The sequence below is a fragment of the Choloepus didactylus genome, chromosome 1, assembly GCF_015220235.1.
Source record: "Choloepus didactylus isolate mChoDid1 chromosome 1, mChoDid1.pri, whole genome shotgun sequence".
NCBI lineage: Eukaryota > Metazoa > Chordata > Mammalia > Pilosa > Megalonychidae > Choloepus > Choloepus didactylus.
The window spans coordinates 89,352,039-89,372,440 of NC_051307.1; the positions used below are offsets into that span (position 1 = coordinate 89,352,039).

Genomic DNA, 20,402 nt, shown 5'->3' on the forward strand with positions numbered 1-20,402 from the left:
ATTGCTTTTCTCTTGCTGCTTTCAGAACTTGCTCCTTCTCTTCTGTGTTTGACAGTGTGATCAGAATATGTCTCGGAGTGGGTTTATTTGGATTTATTCTATTTGGAGTTCGCTGGGCATTTATGATTTGTGTATTTATGTTGTTTAGAAGATTTGGGAAGTTTTCCCCAACAATTTCTTTGAATACTCTTCCTAGACCTTTACACTTTTCTTCCCCTTCTGGAACACCAATGAGTCTTATATTCGGACGTTTTATATTATCTATCATGTCCCTGATCTCCGTTTCAATTTTTTCAATTTTTTCCCCCATTCTTTCTTTTATGCTTTCATTTTCCATTCTGTCATCTTCCAGGTCACTGATTCATTGTTCAACTTCCTCTAGTCTTGTACTATGAGTGTCCAGAATCTTTTTAATGTGGTCAACAGTTTCTTTAATTTCCATAAGATCATCTATTTTTTTATTTAGTCTTGCAATGTCTTCTTTATGCTCTTCTAGGGTCTTCTTGATATCCTTTGTATCCCATAATATGGTCTCACTGTTCATCTTTAGTTCTTTGAGTAGCTGCTCTAGGTGCTGTGTCTCTTCTGATCTTTTGATTTGGGTGCTTGGGTTTGGGTTATCCATATCGTCTGGTTTTTTCATATGCTTTATAATTTTCTGTTGTTTTTGGCCTCTTGGCATTTGCTGAACTTTATAGAGTTCTTTTAGGATTTGTAGACCAATTGAAGTCCTTATCTCTAATTTATCAGATCTACAGCTTTGTGGAGTACACTTTCTCTAACTAACCAGCAGGTGGCGTCCACGAGCCACCTGTTCTCCACAAGCCAGTTCTCCCCTGCTTTGCCTTTGTGGTGAGTGGGGGAGTGAGTCTTGTGGGGTCCAATTGGTGTACCAAGCTTGCGTGTGTAGTTGGTGTTGCCCGCCTTGTATATGGGACGTGTTTCTGGGCGGTCAGGGAGGGGGTGTGGCTCTAACAATCAAATCTCCCTGTTGATCCTGGAGTTTTAAAGCTGCTGCAATAGTCTAATCCTTCAGTTCAGTCCTGCCACAGTTTGTCTCTGCCATCGACCCACAAGTCCTTGGTAGTGGCGTATAGCTCCTGAGAGTTGCGAATGAGTCCCTCTTCCAGGCCGTGCACCCCGTGGTCCTCTGTTGAGGGATGACTGTGCTATGTCACAGGTGAGTGCCGTCCCCCCAGTGTGGTTCTGGGCTGCTCGGCTGTGTAGGGAGGCTCCTAGTCTGCTGAAATGATGGCTCAATGGGGCTTTGTTAATTCACACTGCTCCACCTTCCCAACTCTGGGACAATCAGCTGAGGTTGCAGGGAAGGCTAATGTCCACACCCAGTTTTGTGGTGTGTGCCTGTTATTTGAGGCACTTCCGTCACACTGGGTTGTCTGGGGCAGCTCTGTGCTATGGGGCTGGCGATGGGCAGGAGTGATTCCTGCCCACCAGGATGATGGCTGTGAACGGACACCCCCCTTTTCCTGGGAAGTTGTGGTGTTTAGTGAATTTTCTCAGCCACTGGATTATTGCCTTTTGTCTCAGAGCTCTCTTAGTTCTGCTCTTGTCTCGACCTGCCCAAATTGCAAGTCTTTGAGGCTTTCTGTATTGGGCTTCTTAGAGTAATTGTTTTAGAAAAAGAAAAAAGGATTAAAAAAAAAAAAAGGGCCCTCCTCACAGATCTAATGGGTTATTGAAATGCTAAGAGACAAAGCAATTAGGGCGATTAAGGAAAGGTTCACAGGGCAGAGAGATCAGCTTTTCTTCAGGATTTGCATATGAGCCTCAGGGCCTGAGCTCTGCCCTTCCCCTTTCTGTGTTCACCAGAACTCCAAAAATCCTCCACTTTTATTTTGGAGTTTTTCGTGCTGTTTTTTTCTATGCCTGTCTCCTCTCTGCTGGGCTGGCTGCTCTCAGATTCTCTGGTGTCTGGTCTCAGTCTATCTATGGTTGGAGTTTGGATCAGAATGAGTTTCTGATAAGGGCTGCCACTGCAGTTCTCCCTTCTCCTTCCCGGAGCTGACAGCCCCTACTCCCATGGGACTGAGCCTGGCAGGGAGGGGTGTGGGTCCCCAGGCCACAAAAACTTACAGATTTCGCTGATCTCAGCAGTTCCACGTTTTCATGAGTGTGGTATGAAGTATGCCCAAAGTCCGATTGCTCTGTGGTGTCCAGTCCACGCAGTTCCTGGCTTTCTACCTAAAATGTTTGAAAGAATTCTGTGAGAATCAATTGGCTACTTGGAATTTACAATAAAGAATATCATATATTTTATTATTATTTATAAATTGAGTGCCACAAACCTTTATATCAGTCGAATTTATAATAAACACATGCAAATATGAAAATTTTTTTCCAGAGAGTTGGTTGTAAAATACTTAACAGCACAACACTGGTGGAGATTCATGTAAGGTATTTTAGGTCAGTAAAATTCTATATATTTGTAAGGCTAGAAACTGGAGTAAGTCCATAAAATGACTCCCTTTGAGGGCTGAACTTCGAGGACTTCTTCCTTGGCCTGTGGCTCAGGTGGTAACAGGAGGGTGGTTGCCACACTTCTTCTGAGGACCCATGCAAAGGAAACCACATCCTATTTCAGGAGATTGGGCCAGTACTTCCAATATCAAAGTGAGGTGGCATTGAGTGGCAGGAAGTGCTCGTATGGCTTTGACTCAGGGCAGATGGAAAGCAACTCTTTCCCTATTATACACTTCAGTGGGAGAAACTGGGAGCCTAATGCTAGGTTATGGAAGTTTGTAGGGAAGTTGAAGGGGGGAATTAGATGAGGTAGGAAGTTCAGTCCAAAAATGCAAACATGGGTTGTTATTTATTAAGATTAACTGTAGTTATAAGGTAGAAAGAGGACCTAGGATCAGCAGTGATGCTGCAGGGCACTTCACTGTTGGAAGACCATTCCCTCCCAGACCCTGAGAAAAGAACTGCTTCCTGGGAAGGAAGGCAGTTACAGGTGATGGATGCTCATAAGAGATTGAGAATTGAGAGGATATGCCAATGGTGTGTGTGTGTGTGTGTGTGTGTGTGTGTGTGTGTGTGTGTATTCAACAAGTAAATAAGGTCAAAAGAACTTAGGAGAGAAGCTGATGGTGCCCTGGTCCTTCTAGAACTTTCTTTCCTTGGCTTTCAAGACCTGCCAACCCGATCCTCTGATGCTCCTTCCCAGTCCACCCAGGAATGATGACCAGATCTTGAGTAGCAAGGCACGTTGCTGATAATGAAATGAATCCTTGAAAGAAATCCAAAAATGGCCAATTAAACTTCTCCTATAAAGGGTTTCAGTTTCACTGCTCTTTTATTCCTTGTAAAATGATGGTCTGAGGAAAGAGAGAAACCGTTTGTCCAGCTCTGGCCACCCAAACTCTGGGGAGAGCAGAGTGCCGATTTGATCTGTGGATTGGAGTGAGAGGGAGACAGTGTCCTGCAGGGAAGCAGTCATCACTGCTGGGTTGAGGGTTAATGTCCTCCCGTCTTCCGCGCTGCTGGGCTTCAGGGTGGTTTGGACCGGGTGGCAGCGCCACCTGCCGGTAGAAGGCTGGAGGCAGGAGGAAATTCCTGAATACTGCTTAGCAGTATTATGAATCGGGAAAGAACTGTCTTTGGCTCCTCTCTCGTTCTTGTTATCCTTAAACTTCAGTTTCATTGTGATTAAGAGACAATATACAAGGTCCAGCCCTGCAGGGAGAAGCAGCCCTAATTTTGGCATTGTCTAAGAGACCACACCACTTCCTCCACAGAGATAGGTAGAATCCAACAGAGGATGACTCCCATCAATTGTTATTCAAAACTGCCTGCCTCAGCACTCCCTCTCCCATCTTTGCTCTTGGAACAGGGAGTGAAATGTCCACTCCTGAGGCCAATGCTTCCAGCATCCCTCTCCATCTTCCCCTACAACTTGTATCTTCAACCTTCCCTTCGCTTCTTTCCACCAATATTTAAAACATGCTGAAGACTGTTGCCTTTAAACATATCTTTTAAAAAGCCAGAAAACAAAAATAACAGTAATTCCCTGATCCTACAATCCCACAGACTTCTGCTTTGCTGCTTCCCCTTTACAGTCACACTACTTGAAAGAGCTGAATACTTGCTGACTCCATTTCCCTCCCTTCCATTCAGCTCTCAGCCCATGGCCATCTCCTTCCCACTCCCTCTTCAGCAGGAAGACAGCATTTGCCAGGCCAATAGTCCTGATGTATTGGTAGCACTTGAATAATAATGCCTCCTTCTGTATTAAAAAACACTCCCTTATCACAGGTCGTGGATACACACATTAGTGGCTTCCCTCCCACCTCTCTGACCACCCCTAGGTGCTTCCATCTTGGTAATGCCACTATTATTCAGCCAGTTGCTCAGGTCATCTGTGGACGACCACAGAATCAGTCATCTTTGAGCTTCTCATTCTTTCACTGCCCATATCCCTCCAGCAGCTCTGCCTTCAATATCGATTTAGAATCCCACCCCTGCTCCATCCTCCTCTGCCAGCACCCTATCCCGGCCACTCTCCTCTCTCATCTGGAGTTCTCCTGGCTGATCTCCCTGCCTCCGCTCTCACCCATCACAGGGCAGTTGAAGTGAATCCACTACAAGTAAATCACCTCCTGGCACTCCCCAGTTATCTAAGCTCCAAGGTTCTCCACTGATCTTCCTTAGGCATCAGGTTACATATCACTGCCCGGTAAGCCCTTCTCCTGCTGCCTGCCCCCCCCCCCCCCCCCCCCCAGCTAGGAGCCCCTCCTAATTTGTTCCAGGAACACCTGCATACATACACCTTCCAAGAGCACTTATTCCATTGTGTCTGAACTCCTGTGTCCCTCCCCACAGCAGCGTGAGCTCAGTGAGGGCTGGGACCCTGTCTAAATGTTGAATCCATCCCAAACTATGGTGCCTCATAAATATTTCATAAGTGACTGGTGCATGTACTGTTTCAATCACGATTTCTAGACATATAGTATTAACGGATCAGGGAACAAACTGCAAAACCAGGAAAGCAGGATAAAATCACATTGATTGCCGAAGAAATCCAGAAATGGGCAGCCAACATTCCAAAGGGTCAGAGATTGGGTGCCATTTTATTCTCTTGATAGAGGTGGCCACATCTTAACTGAAGTCACCTCATCAAAAGGTCCTACTTGCAATGAGCTCACACCCACAACAATGGATTAAATTTAAGAACGCGTTTTTCTGGGGGACATACAACTTCCAATCACCACAGAATCCCTGTTGCTTGTTGATAATCCCACATGAACAAAAAAGGAAGTAATTATAGAAAATACAAACAGTGTAAAAACACCACAGAAATAATTTTGTGATGAACATTAATTATACTCTGGTCCCTAAAGCAGAAATGAGTTCAGTCTTCCCGCCTGGCTTTCTTCCTTCCTGGCTCCCCTCTCTCTTCCTCCATGCGTAGGCCGATGCAATGGCCCCTCTTGTTGCTCCCCAGCATAGACCACTAAAAACTTTTTACAATTCAGAACCTTTTTTTTTGCTGGGGCAAAATTGAAGCTGTCTCCGTTTTCACAAGGTCTGGTAACCCAAAGGTGCTGATTTCAGCTGCGGCTTGGGTGAGTTGTAGAGTGTGCCCTGGGCAGGTAGCTGTCCCCAAGGCACCGGTGTGCAGACCCTCGATGCCTGGAGTGGCCACGGTCAGCCTAAAGGTCAATTCACTTTGCTTTGGGTCGGAGAAGACCGTGGGGGGAACTGAGTGACTAGTCCAATGCCTGGGCAGTTGTTTACGGTCAAAGGCAAAACTAAGGACCGGGAGGGGTTTACCGAGAAACGAAAGCGAAAGAAGCTGAGAAGAGGAAAAAAAAAAAAAAGCGAAGTTAACCGCTGTAGTTGACGAGGGACCGGCAGTCTCGGCCCGAGCTGAGGATGGCTGCGCCCGACTCCTTCCCGCTGCTGGTCGAGGGGTCCTGGGGCCCCAACCCCCCGAAAAACTTGCGCACCAAGTTACAGGTGTACTTCCAGAGCACGAAGAGATCGGGAGGAGGGGAGTGTGTGGTGCAGCCGGAGCCCGGGAGTCCGTCCCGCTTCCTGGCGCTCTTCTCCCGCGAGGACGGTGAGGCGCGGGGGGCCGTGGGGGTGGGCGGTAAGGAGGGGGCGACGGGGCTCTTCCTCCGGCGGAAACTTGGGGCGGGGGGCAAGCAGCGGGAGAATCCAGGCCCCTCGGGCAGCAGCACCAGGGCAGGGCGTGGGGAACCGCGGCACAGACGCGGGTTGGTCCCCGGGCGTTGCGGTTCCCCCTGCGCGGCGCTTCCAGGCAGTTCCCTGCGCGGCATCGAGGTAGCTGCGGAACCGCCCAGTGAGCCTCGTTTAGAGCCGCTCCAGAGAATCCCGGACGCTGGAAGCCGGTCCTGCCCCTGCCCACTCTCCGTGGGCAGTGCCTGGGCCTAGCAAGCACGACTACCCACACTCTGAGTTTGTAGGTTAACCAAAGGCCTCTCTGCGTTTTTTCCCCCTTCCCTATCTACGTTTTGCTTTTGGTTTTACTTGGTATTTTTTTAAATGGCGAAGGAAAGGGGTTGAGAACGTGAGAAGTCACAGGAATTTCCCCGTGGGTCGTGGAAATTCTCAGCATTGCTGGGGTCACTTAAGAGAGGGGCATAGGCGCTACGGGAAATCACAGTGCCAGAGTATAAATATAGAAGTTTCGAGTTTCTGGGAGAAGTTTCCTCCTCACAAGCCTTTCACCTGCTGAGTTCTTCCCCTTTCCCCTCTGCTATTCCCATTTGGGAGGAGGAGGAGAAGAGCCCACCAATTATCTGCTTGTGCAAGGCACCCACTAGGGTCCTTGCACCTGACATTTCCATCTGGTCTCAGGGAGGGACGGGGATGGGTCAAAACACTGCCCACCTCCCAGTTGCTGTATTTGGAGAGGCATTTGGATCAGAGAGGGCGGGAGGCTTCCAAGGCATGAGAGCAATTGGAATGCCCCAGCCAGGGATCCAAACAGGAAAAAATGGAGCCCACAAAAATAGGAAAGGAACACACCGATAAGTTTGAGGAAGTGGTGAAGGGAGGGGACAGGAACCTGTTTGGCTTAGACCCTCTTCTGAAAACAAAATGCAAAATTTCCCAAGGATTATTTTTACCAAAGAATGCTAATAAGGGTAGCTGTGTAAGTCATTTCCCCCGAGTTTCACTTTTCCTCAAGGGCTTTTCCCACTTTGATCCCAAATGTCCCACATCACCAAGGACCTGGCCCTTAGGGACACATCTTCCTTCTTTAGGATCCTATTGTCCTCAGGAGTAGTTCTCAAATTGAGAGCACAGAGCATCTGCACCTCAGTCACCTAGAGAACAGGTTAAATATGCAGGTTCCCAGCTCTGTTCTAGAGATTTGGGGCCTGTATGTGTGGGGTGGGTCTGGATGTGCATGTTTTATCAGCACCCAGGTGACTTTGATGCATGCTCAAGTTTGAGAATCTGTTTTAGTTTCCTTGGCTGCTGAAGCAAATACCACAAAATGGGTCTGGTTAAATAATGGAGATTTATTTTCTCATGATTTTGAGGTTAGAAAAAAAATCTAAATCAAGGCATCTTCAAGGTGTTGCTTTCTCCCTGAAGACTATGGCTTTCTGGGGTTGGCTGGTAGTCATCCTTGGTCCTTAGCTTGTCATATGGCAATGCACATGGTGGCATCCCCTGGTCTTTCCCTTCTCTTCCAGATTCTGTTGATGTTCAGCTTCTGACTATTTCCTCTGTGGCTTTCTCTCTGTGTCTGTCTGAATTTCATTCTGCTTATAAAGGACTCCAGTAATAGGATTAAGACCCACCTGATAGCAGTGGGCCACACCTTAACTGAAGTCACCTCATCAAAAGGTCCTACTCACAATGGGTTCACACCCACAGGAATGGATTAAATTTAAGAACATGTTTTTCTGGGGGACATAGAACTTCCAGTCACCACAGAATCCATGTTGTTTGTTGATAATCCCACATGAACAAAAAAGGAAGTAATTATAGAAAATACAAACAGTGTAAAAACACCACAGAAATAATTTTGTGATGAACATTAATTATACTCTAACCCCTAAAGCAGAAATGTGTTCATGGTCTTCTGGCCTGGCTTTCTTCCTTCCTAGCTCCCCTCTCTCTTCCTCCTCTTCTTCCACCCCCAGGCTGTTGCAGTGGCTCCTCTTGTTGCTCCCCAGCATAGACCACTAAAAATTTATTACAGCTCAAAACCTTTTCTGGTCAAACTTCTTAGGGGTTGGAAAGTCCCTAGTCAGTTTCATTTTCCTGTCTGAGGAACCACTTTCTCAGTTGCTTGGTATCAGGAATTTGCTAATTGATACAATGAAGGACCTGCCCTTGTGGCCCCAGGAAATGCTTGTCTCCTGCAGAGATCACCCTCACCCTCCACCCTCCTCCATCCTCCTGGCCAGGAAGTGGCCTTAACAGGAGCAGGCCCACAGCTTAGCACGACTTGAATCATATAGTCACAGTAAAATTCACATAATAAGAATGAGCCCACTGGCTCTTCCCTGTGGAAATTAGTACATAGCAGACAGATACTAAGAAGAAGCTTTATCTCACTTTTACATAGTTTACTAGATTTCTGAAATGTTGAGTGTAAATTGATAGCATTTTAAACCCTGTTTCAAATGTGTACATTTTATCACATTTTCTGGTCATAATTTGGCTCCTGAATAATCTATCAGACTCCTTGGGGTAAGGGAACCCATTTTCTCCTTTAATAATCTCAGGTTTCTGAGGTTGGTGCAGGAAGGAGACTGTCCAAAAGGGTCAGAGTGGTTGGACATCACAGTTTCAGCTCTTTTTCCAGGATTCACCTTGGGTATCACTTACTGATGTTGCTACCACCTGCTCCCCTGAACCCTGAAACAGTTGTGCCCATGCATTTTGTGCACAATCTGAGAACAGGCTGGCATGTTTAGATGTCTAAGGAATAATAAAAGGAATTTAACACAAAGGTCCATGACTGTAGAGAATTGGGCTTACAAAACTTAGCTTGGTTTCAGGCTTCATGAGCCCCGTCCAATCCTCAGTCCTCACTCTAGTGTAGTACAGCTCCTCAGAGCCCCTGAGGAAACATGTTTCCTCCTCACAAAGAGTGACAGTGGGGCCTGGAGGGCCTCAGCTTGTTTCTGAGGCCTGTTTCTGGGTTGGCATCCAGCTAAGCCCCACCCTCCCTGCTCCTTTATGGGGGTTTAAGGTGGAAAGTATCATGCCCCTTTTTAAAGAATGTTATTTATTTCTCCTTGATTTCATCAGGCTAGCCATATCAGAATACAACATGTAACCCAACATTCATGCCAGAGCCACATTCGTGAACAGAACGGGCACGTGCAACAGCTCTGCTTCTCCCTGACTTATAATGTCTGATTATGGTGACTGCACCTCCTCCTCTAAATGCACTCATGCCTTGGTCTCCATCATCTTAGGTACCTTGAGTCTCCTTTTATCTCTCTGACTGCTCCATTTTATAATTATAACTTTTATTTGCATAGCTCTTTGGGGTTGTTACACTGCTTTATGGACATTATAATCCTCACTTTAAGTGAGGGAACTGAGACTCAAGAGAAATTAAGGAACTTCCTCGTGGTTACTCATAGTTACTGGCAGAGTTGGGATTTGAATTCAGCTCTTTGGGCCTTTACATCCACTGTTCTGTCTTCTCACTATAGGCCAGTTGACTGATGGGCTAATTTTTCTTTTGTAAAATCTCTCTTATCCCTTCTCTTCTATTCTCTTTACTATCATCCTTGTGTGTGTGAGGCCCTTACCACCACAGGCTAAGGAATTTGTTGAAGTAGTCTCCTAACTATGCTCCTGGCCCTTAGTCTGCTCGTGGCCACACACGACACCTTCCTAAAACACCCCTTTGATCATGCCATGTTCCAGGACCCAGTCTTCACTGGCTCTCCATGAGGGGTGCTTTAATTTATTTTACTGTAGAATAAAAATTGCTACCTTTTTGAGTTCTTGTTAAGTGTCAGTTACTCTGTACTAGGTTTTTTATAATGGTTCTTCAATTTAATACACACAATACTCCTACAAGAAGGTCTCTGTTAACTTGATAGACACGGAGACTGAGTCTTGGTAAGAAATGCTTAGTAAGTGAGGCTTTAGTAAGAAACATGCTCAAGGTTACAGGGTAAGTTTAAAGATGGCTTCAAGTCTCCTTGTTAAACTTCCGTGGCCCCTGGACCTGATGGCAAGAGCCCGGTCCTGCATCTGACCCTGACAGCATACGCCCTGACCCACACAGGGCTCTGCCTCTTGGGCCTCCACCTCCCCTTCTATTACAGATGGAGTTTGCCACCTCACCCCACTGCCTCATAGGGTCTTGTGGGATGCCGTGATGCTACATCCTGCAACTTCCACCCACTTCCTACCATCTGTTGTCTGCCCATTAGCAGGAGGGAGCCTGTGCAAAAGTCAGATCATCTCACTCTTCAGAGCAGGCCCCTCAGGAGCCCTGTCTCACAAGGGGAGAAGCCAGTTCCTACCCATGGCTTACGAGGCCCCCAACTGGACCTGTCCTGGTGAATGGCCTGGGACTCTGACCAAGCCATTGATTGAAGATGACAAAGCCTATGGAAACCATGGAATAATTCTGTGAATAAGGGTTGCTTGTCACTTACCTCTACATACATATGTACATATATATATTTCAGTTCGGCAGAAAGTTCTGGAGAGAGAGAATCATGAATTAATATGGCCAGAAAAAGGAACATTCAAATTAACTGTCCAGTTGCCCACAGCCCCAGATGAAATCCATGGTGTCTCCAAGGAGGAGAATCCACAAAAGGTAAGTAAATTTGAGGAATGATTTAAAAGAGAAGCAGGGTGTTTTTCTAAGGTGTGTGGGGTGGGGATCACAGTGAGGAAAATATATAGAATGAAAAGTAAAAATTCAACTGGAGTGAGAAAAGCAACTCCCTGTTGAGGTAAGTGTGATTGGGTAGGTGTGGAAGAATGGAGGAGGGGACACATTTTGTTTGATTTGGGACACTTTTGAAAAAGTCAGGACTTGGAGGTTACACTGATGGTTGTTTAGGATATAAAGTTTTGGGTCTGTTTGTCCTGGGTGCCTTATAACCTGGAACTTGCTATATTTGTTATCTTACATCCTTTGGAGGGAATAGCAAGCCATACTACATGTTCTAAGATAGGAAAAATTGGGTGTGCAATAGAATACCTAAGTAAGTAAAGGAATAGAGCAAGAAAGCCATTTGATAATATGTTTCAGGTTCTTTAAAAGAGTTCTATCCATTGATCCAATAATTCTACTTTTACAAATCTATGCTAAGGAAATAATTGATGTGTACAAAGATGTGCCCTATAACACTTTTTAGGGGAAAAAGTTGAAACAACCTAAATGTCCAACAACAAGGGAAAGGTGAAATAAATTATCAACCATTCATATGTGTAATATTTTATAGCTTGTAAAAATTGTTTTTGAAAAAACTTTAATAATGTAAGAAAATTTAAATATTGTAAGAAATTATATAAGTGAAAAAGTAGGATACCAACTATAAGTACAAAATTATCTCAGTTATCTTAAGAATTCACCAAAAATGTTATCTGTTCAGATGGGGATTGTTGATAAAGTTTCTTTTCTTCTTTTTTTTTAAATTGACTTTTCTAAATTGTCTATGGTGATCTCATGTATTACTTTTGAATTTCAAAAATGGTTACAAAAAAAAGAAATAGAGGACACTGTAGTGGGATTCTATGGGCTTAGTACAAACCAGAAGGGAAGTGGAAAGATGACTGGGAGATAGGGTTGCACCTCAGTTGTCCAGCACTTCTTAGGAAGAAGGAGCCTTGGTTAATTTGGATAAATTTCATGGAATATTTGTGTTACATTTTTTTCTCGAGACTGTATATAGTTTACCGACCTGGGAAGTGATTGCCAAAGCTAAATGTTTTGTCTTTTTTCCCAGAGTATGAGATTTGTGATATTTGGATGCACTGTGCTGACAAATATTGGCTGCTTGGCATTTATGCCAATTTATCTGGAAGGTGTCTGAAAATTCCCTTATTTTGTCTCTCCATTGCTTTCAGTACTTAAAGGTGCAGGTCTTTGGGGTGGCTGCATAACTGAAGTTAAGCTACCGTGATAGATACAAAAAAGAAAATAAAGACAGTGTGAATCATTCAGAAAATAGAAGAGCTAGTGGGAAGAGAGCTTATTAGTTGGGGAATGGAAAATAGATAATTAAGGTGGGAGCAAAGGGGTTAAGACTGTGGCTCCCAAGTCACGCTGCCAAGGTTTGAATCCTAGCTCCACCTCTTATTAGCTCTGTGACTTTGGGAAAATTAATTAATTGCTCCATACCTCAATTTCCTTAACTGTAAAATGGGACAGTAATGGTACCTACCTTGTTGGATTGTTGTGAGGATTAAATGAGATGACCTCTTTGAAATAGATGGCACAGTGCTTATTATGCAGTAAACACTCAGGTGTTAAATGGGGATAAATCTCAAGCTGAACTGTTTGTCTGATGTAGGTCTTACCTCAGGTACCTGGTGTTAGTTGAGGTTTCTGTTATGTGTGCCTCATTTTTACCAGTGATTTTTGTGATCAGTATATGTGCCACCTCATGTCCCAGATGCATTTAACAGCATCATTGCCAAAGCTTTTCTTTATCATTTAATTTAATTTAAAATGTCCCAAGGACATTTTCTCAATGTAAAGAAAGTATTAATAATTTATTAATGCTGATTTATTGTTTGAATTTCAGGAGTCCAAGACCAAAGATGATTCAGAGAAACCAGGTAAAGTCTCAGTTGAGTTGACCCTGACAGTCACCAAGTTTTACTTTTATTAAAGAAGGAACTTGCAGAGGTCATCCTTTCCTTCCTGACTTCCGCAAGGCGGGGTTTGCTCAGCTTTGAGATGCCTCAGGCTCCGTCATCTGCATGCTGTGAGCCAGCTGTGCAGAGAGGGAACACTGGGGAAGCCTCTTGAGCTCTTAGGAGCTCAGGTCGGACCGGTGGGAGTGTCTCTGTGGGGCCTAGGAGGCACTTTGCATTTGAGGGCAGGGCAAGTGGGTGCCTGGAGGTGGTAATGAACTGATATTTAGAGCCCATTCATGCCCAGCTGGCCATCGAGCAGCAGAGATATGACGTTAGTGGGTGCTGAGTATTTTTTCTGAACACTGAGGGTTCAGAGTGATGTCCTCTGGAGCCACAACAGGGAGGTGTGACTCCTCTGTGGACAGAAGCTTTCCAAGCATGGGTGCAGGAGTGGGTGCAGTCCTCCAGATTAGAGTAGCTCTTCTAGTCCCTTCTGCTGTGAGAAACAGCCAGCGACCTAGTAGCTCTTGTGGACTCTGCTTCTTAACTAGTGTCTGGGCACTGGCTGTTTGCGCCACCTAATGTTTACTAAAGGAGTAACTGGTTTTCAGCATTACTCATGCTGTTATGAACTGTGATGAACTATGCTGACTGAGCTGAGCAAGAGATAAAGTGATATATGTGCCCAAATCTTAGAAAAAAGGAATTCCAAAACATCTTGAGAAGATGTTTAGTGTTTTGCAACTTTCTTTTTTTGAAAATGGCACTAGAATGAGAGCTGCCTTTACTTGTCAAAACTATGGAATAGGGACATATTAATTATTTTTTTTTACCTAATATGGATATACTAGTAAATCATAGAATCTAGTATGCATGCCTTTCTTAAGTCCAGATTCTTATGGGATAAGAATTTTTGTGTCTCTTAAGGCCATCCCTGCTTTCCATTCTTCAGATCCCATTGTTTGTTATTAGAATTCTTTGGATCCTTGTCTTTTTCTTAGAAGATGCCTTGAGTGCTGAATACTCAAGCTCAGTTTTAGATCAGGGAGTGTTTTACATTTGTATATTTATAACGGTACAATTTTTCTGGATCTGGAATTTAATCAACTCTTTTTCTTGTGCTTCATAACTCTTACCCTAAGTCTATCCTAACTGATTTGTTAGAGCTTTTTCAGATTTGCTTATAACCCCAAAGTATGTTCTCAGGGAGAGTCATCCAGCTCCCCTCAACCAATGAACTTGTCATTGTCCTGAAGATTTTAGGCCCATTCACTAACTGGTCTATATCTGACCCTAGACTCTAATAATAGTAACCAGCTAAGAAGTTGGGTGGTCTTCAACAACATATTTAAGTTAGCCCCTTTAAGAGATGAAAGAGGAGGTCCTTGCTTGAGTGGTTGATCAACCCTGAATCCTGACAATAGTCCTTAAGCTAAGACTCTTGAAATAATTGGAATGGGGTAGATAGTTTTTAGAAGTGAGCAAAATGAGATTGGAGGGTAGTTACCTAATAGGTCCGGTATCTCAGGGATGAGGAAAGCAGAGGATGTTGCACCATGAATAAGACACAAAGCATGCCAGAAACCCAAAGCAGAAAGCTAAAAACTGAGAAGTCTGCAGGAGTTGACAGCCCAGAGAAAGGCACACCCCAACATCAGGAGTCAGTGTCCAGCTCCAGGCTAAGCTTAGGACCTGAAAAGTGGAAGCGAGCAATTGGAAGATCCTGGAGAAGAGAGAGGGGCAAGAGTAGAGAAATACTAGTTATTTGTGATTAACACATTTTGATATTTCCAAATCTACATCTCCAGGCTGGACTCTCTTCTAAATTCCAGAATTTCTGTCTGAATTTCCTGTTGGAAAGTATGTTAGAGCCAATATGTCATCTTCCTCCCCAAACTAGTGCCCTCTTCTGGCTTCTTTATTGCTCTTAAAGAACACAACCAGTCTTCCTGTCATGTAGTAAAAATTTCCCTTTCCTTTTTAAGTGTTCACATTTGTTGGTCACAGAGAGCTATTAATTATTTTTTTAAAGTCTTTCTCTTTTATCCCTTCTTCACTCCAGGACCTCATGATCACCTCATAAATTCAGTGGCAGGAGCCCGCTGCTTGGTCTTTCTGTATTTGACATCCTTCTCCTTAAATCTGACCAGTCCTTTGTACTCTTGCTAAGTTTCCTGCCATCCTTTTCATAGCAACATGCCATGACTCACCCTTGTGACCACCTGTAAGATAAAGTCCAGACTACGTTCTGGATTTAGCCTGCTTTTCTGGCCTCATTTCTTCCTTCTCTTCACATAAGTCCTTCCTCTGAGCCACGTAGTTTGAATCCACATTTCCTGAATAGCCCAGTGCTTTCACAGCACTCTGCCTTTGCTTCTGTGGCTCACACACCCTATGCCCCACTTCTCTCAGTTTAAATCCTATACGCCTTTCAAGACCTGCTCAGCCTTTTCCTCTTCTCTAAAGCCTTCCCAGCCCAGCCTTAACCCCCCTCTCTTTCTTTGATCCTTTGCTTGATGGTTGATGCTCTTCATTTGACAGTTAACCAAGCCTTTCTTGTGAGGAAGCTTCTAATAGTCGTAGGGTTATAAAACTATATTGCTGGAAAGGCTCTTACAGGTCACTTAGCCCAGTGCCCTCATTTTATAATTAACTAATTGACTTGCCCGAGGTTACATGGCTAAAGAGTGGCAGAGCTGGGGTGGAACTCATAGAACCTCATCCCCAGGGCATTGGTCATTCTGCTTTGCCAGTGGCCATTCTGTCTAATTTGATGCTAATATATCTTGTCATTTAACCCTTAAGCTATTTTTTTTAATTAGACATGGGTTTATGTACATGGTGTCATGACCAGCACAGAACAGGGGTATTTGTCTGGGAATCTAATTGCTGTTAACAAACAACTCTAAAATATCAGTAACCTAACACAGTAAAAGCTTCTCTTTCCTTCGCACATGACACTTCAGTGTAGTTAACAGCTGGGGTGATGCGGGACTGTAGTCTGTTTCATGCAGTTATCCGGGAACCTAGGCTTCTTCCATCTTTTGACATCATGTTTAATATGTGTCCTCCAAGGTCACTGCAGAAGGGCAGAGGAGAATGAGGATTCATATAAAGAAAATGGGTATTGGCCAGGTATGGAAGTGGAGTTCACCACTTCCACCCATATTCCATTAGCCTCGTGAACTGTACTGCAGGAATTGAATAATAGGAAGTCTGGGAAATGTTGCCCAGGAGAAAACAAAATGGATTTGTTGAACACAGAGCATTTTACTCTACCACAGTAGACCTTTACAAGTATCAATTCCCTTTTTCATTTTTCTTGAATCCCTCCATTAGAAAATCTGTAAGTTCCTTATCCATTGTTTTTGGTATCACCCCTTTCCAATGTCTTTAATATAATAAGGGCCCCAATGGAAGTGTTGCTCATGGAATGTCTGAAGGTCATGTGATAAGCATCAGTGATACTGACCTTATGGATATATGTAACTCACTTATGTCAGCCATGGGGAGGAACTAGGAGAACAAGCCAGCTGGGGTGATTGCCATTCAATACGCTAGATGCATCTAGGCCATTTTACCTTCCATGTACCTTCCTTAGCTATTCGCTGCAAGTAACCTTTTTTCTTTTCAGTAATGGGAACTTACTGCTTTTCAGAAGTATAATATATTAGATGATGTCCATGTTTGGGCATCATCAGACATTCTTACTTTCCTCCAGTGGTGCAAGCAATAAATCTCCAGTTCAGCAAACATTTATTGAGCATCAACTATACATCATGTGCCAGCAATACAAGGATGAATAAACATCTCCCTTGCTTTTGAGAAGCTCAGTTCAATAACTATCATACAGTGCTGTGATTGAAGTATCTATTAAGTAGTATGATGATAAGGTAGATTCCTCAGAGGGGCAAGGCAGAAAAGAGTGTAATAAAATTGAACTAAGTAATAATAACAATAGGTACTTAAATGCTACATTTTATTTTTAATTAAATAAAGCAAAAGCCTTCCAAGATCTGTTATTATTTGAGCCAGCCAAAATATTGAGATGGAAAGAAGCCAGTGTTTTATGATAATTGACCTTGTTAAAACTGTGATGGATATATATAACATCTTGTATATCTTTTGCCTCCCTAAAATTAGATGTGTCAGAAGAACTGGATGCCAAACTCTCTCTAGATGGAACATCTGAAAAAATGGACACTATCCCAAAAGAAAGTGAAAATATTTCCTTGTTGGTTGCATTTGAAAATTTCAGGGAAAATGTGACTGACATTATGTTAACCTTGTTAGTGGAGAACATAAGTGACCTGTCAGCAAGCACTGATGACTTTCAAGTGGAAATAATACGAGATGTTGATGTCGCCGTAGTTACCTTTCAAAAACGTATAGGTAAAATCAAATGATTTCTTTATTTGCTAATCTTCTTTTACCTTACTGTGGTATTTGGAACACCCAGATAATGGAACATCTCTGAAAGTTTGACTCTCTAGTAGCTCATGAGAAGGGACTTCAAGTTAATATACATGCTTTTTTATTTTGAAAGATAAGCCAATTTGTTTTGAAACCAAATTCTGGTATGTTTAATAGATGCTGGAACTTTATTGTATGAGTCTTTTGTGTGAGTGTGTGATAACACACTCAAATAGAAATCTAAAGTCTAAGATTATTAAGGTAATTCCGAGTAGAGGAATCAGCATTTTCACATGTGTTATCTCATTAGGAGAAGTAAATTTGGATCTTGTTATGAAATTAGACTTACTGAAAGGTAATAAAAACAGCAAACACTCATTTGGTGCTTACTATAAGTCAGGCATTATGCTAAGCCCTTTTCATGTATTAATTAATTTGTTCCTTTCAACAACATTATGAGATTATTTTTATTATCCCCATTTTACAGCTGAGGAGAAAGAACTGTGATTTGAACCCAGGCAGCCTAGCTCCACAGTTTGTTCTTTTATCCCTTTACCATATATTTCCTTAGTAGTTTCATGGTCATTCACATATTCAGGGATGAGTAAGTTCTGTAAAGCAGACAATGAGTGCTCTTTAAGGTCACTGTCAGGAGTCTGTAGATAATCTCTGGTATTGGGTAGAGGCATCTCTGCCCAACACAATGAAATTGTCTCATTGGCAGCCCACACTACTCCATGGCCTTGGTAGCAGAGTGGTTAATTCAGAGCACAGGCCTTGGAGTCAAAATTCCAGCTCTGCCATTTAACCGGTTATATGAGGTTGGCCAAGTTACCATGCTCCCTGTACTTGAGTTTCCTCATCTATCAAGTGGAGATAATAATACCTACCTCATCAGTTTCTGTGAGGATTAAATAAGACAATGTTTGAAAAGCACTTAGTACCTGAGACGTGGTAAGGACTCAATGAAGAGAGCTGTTATTATTTCAAATTCATGATGATTTCTTATAAAGGTAAAACTAAATGGACTTGCTTTTGTTCATTGATCAGAACTCTTGATTGATATACCTACTATGTGGCAGGCACTGGTCTCAGTGCTGGGGGTACCAAGATGAATAAGTTGTGGTTCCTGCCCTTGAGGAACTCACAGTCTGGGGACATGGAGGAAAACTCTTATGTAAAGAGTAACGGAGGTGCAAGAAGAGAAGCTGCCTCCCTTAGCTTCTCCCAACACTGGGAAATGCAAGGAAGAGGGACCCAAACAAGGTCACTTGAAGTCTTACTGTATCTACTCCTTCTAGCAGTACCAGTCAATCAGTCCGAAACACACTGTGCAGTTTCATGTCACTGCTGTTCCTTTTGCCCAAAGTGTTTCTCCCCTTATCCATCTGGTCAATCCCTCTTCATCCTTCAAAAACCAGATCAGACACCACTTGTTCTATGACTCCTTCTCTGATTCCCAGTATCAGTCTTCCCACCTCATCTGATCCCACAATTTAATTCGTTTGCTTTCAAGACTTCCTCCCTGCTGGGGAGTGAATTTCCCGAAGGCAAGGACTTGTCATATTCGTCTCCGGATCCCCAGAGCCTAGGACAGTGCCTGGCACATCATGGACTTGCCATCAATAGTTATTCATTTGAAGGAGATACCTGGGCTGACACCTGACAGATGAAAAGGATCGAGATTTAAAAAAAAAATTGGAAAAGAGCATTCCAGGCCCAGGAAATTGTGTTGACAAAGGCAAAAGAGAACAGAGTTTTCAGAAATCATGACTAATTTTTGTGGCAACATGGAAAATAAAATGAATGGCAGGAAACACCCAGAAGTGATGCTTGAAAATTAGTTTGGAGCCAAATACAAAAGGCATTGTAAGCCTGGCTAGGTAGTATGAACCATACCAGCTGGTGATGGGGCGCCATTGAAGAATGTGAGAAAGGAGTGAAATGATGAGATTTGTATTGTGGAGAGAGCACTCAGATGGCAGTGTCAAGATGGGTTGGAGGGGGCTGTGACTGGAGGCAAGAACACAAGCCAAAAGGCAGTAGTACAGCTAAGACAGTCATATAACTTGAGCATCACTGTTCAGAGATAGGAGGTTTAGGTGTGTAAATTCTCAGACAGGAATTAAACTCTTGAGGCTAAAAACTGAATGTTCAGCTCTCCCTTTCATCTTAATTGTCAGACAGTTTCTTTTGTATAGTATAAAAATGCTATCTTAATTTTCTAATTTTTTTTTAATTGTAGACATCATGAAATTTATTGAAGATTGTTCCAAGCACCGTACACTTAAACAACTTCAGCTTTCTCCAAGACTTCTGGAAGTGACAAAAACAATCAGGATTGAAAACCTGCCGCCTGGTGTGGATGATTATTATTTAAAACTTTTCTTTGAAAATCCTGATAATGGAGGGGGAAGAGTTGCCAGTGTTCAATGTTTTCACGAAGAGAGTTCAGCCCTGATTGAATTTTTTGACCGAAAAGGTAATATCTATTATCCTGATTTTATAGACCATACATAGCATAATCTAGGTCATTTTATTTATCATTTGAATTCTGTTGCATTTTATTAACATGCATATATTTCTTTGGAAATCAGATTTGTAATTCTGTTCACCTGGAATATGATGTTTAACAAGTCCAGTGATTTGAACTTTAGAGACAGCAACATCAAGTTTTTGGAAGATTTACAGAGATTTCTTTCATGAGTCTTTACCTATGATGGACTGAGAATTGTGTATCATTTCAAAAATACCATATTAAAAAAAGAGATGATCTGTGTTTTAGCAGTACACTTTCTAGAAAGTCTCAGATTAATTACCTGAGTGAGAAATACTTAGAAACACAGATGTTTCCTATAAAGCATCACCTCCTCTCCTTTCACTTGTCATTGTCATCCTTTAAAAATTAATAGGGGTGGTTTCACATGATCAGTGGATGCTTGTGTGATTATTGGTTGGAGTGACCCTGGGAAACCAGGCCCAGCTGAACCTTGGAAAATACTTCTGAGGGTTTTGTAGACATTGATTGCCAATTCTCTGAGACGTGTGAAGTCAGCTTGGAGATTCCACTGATGTTCAAGACATCAAGGCTGAGGAGTAGGAGAGGGAGCAAGACTTCCTAGGGAATGAAGGAATGTTGTGCCTGGGATACACTAGGGGATAGGAGGCAGAATCTTGTTGTATGTGGCAGCCTAAGA

At 43.2% G+C, this 20,402-nt stretch overlaps 1 protein-coding gene across 3 annotated transcripts in view; it reads left to right on the top strand.

Moving 5' to 3' along the window:
- Positions 1 to 5,856: 5,856 nt before the first annotated feature.
- Positions 5,857 to 20,402, top strand: part of PARP14 (poly(ADP-ribose) polymerase family member 14) — an 83,116-nt gene continuing 68,570 nt past the window's right edge. For all 3 annotated transcript variants that reach the window (XR_005217034.1, XR_005217035.1, XM_037836883.1), the window contains exons 1-5: positions 5,857 to 6,079; positions 10,665 to 10,798; positions 12,738 to 12,771; positions 16,936 to 17,184; positions 19,451 to 19,687. Coding sequence is in view for 1 of the 3 variants with exons in the window: in XM_037836883.1 (XP_037692811.1) it covers positions 5,893 to 6,079; positions 10,665 to 10,798; positions 12,738 to 12,771; positions 16,936 to 17,184; positions 19,451 to 19,687 (841 nt within the window). In the remaining 2 variants the exon portion in view is untranslated. The remainder of the gene's footprint in view (positions 6,080 to 10,664; positions 10,799 to 12,737; positions 12,772 to 16,935; positions 17,185 to 19,450; positions 19,688 to 20,402) is intronic.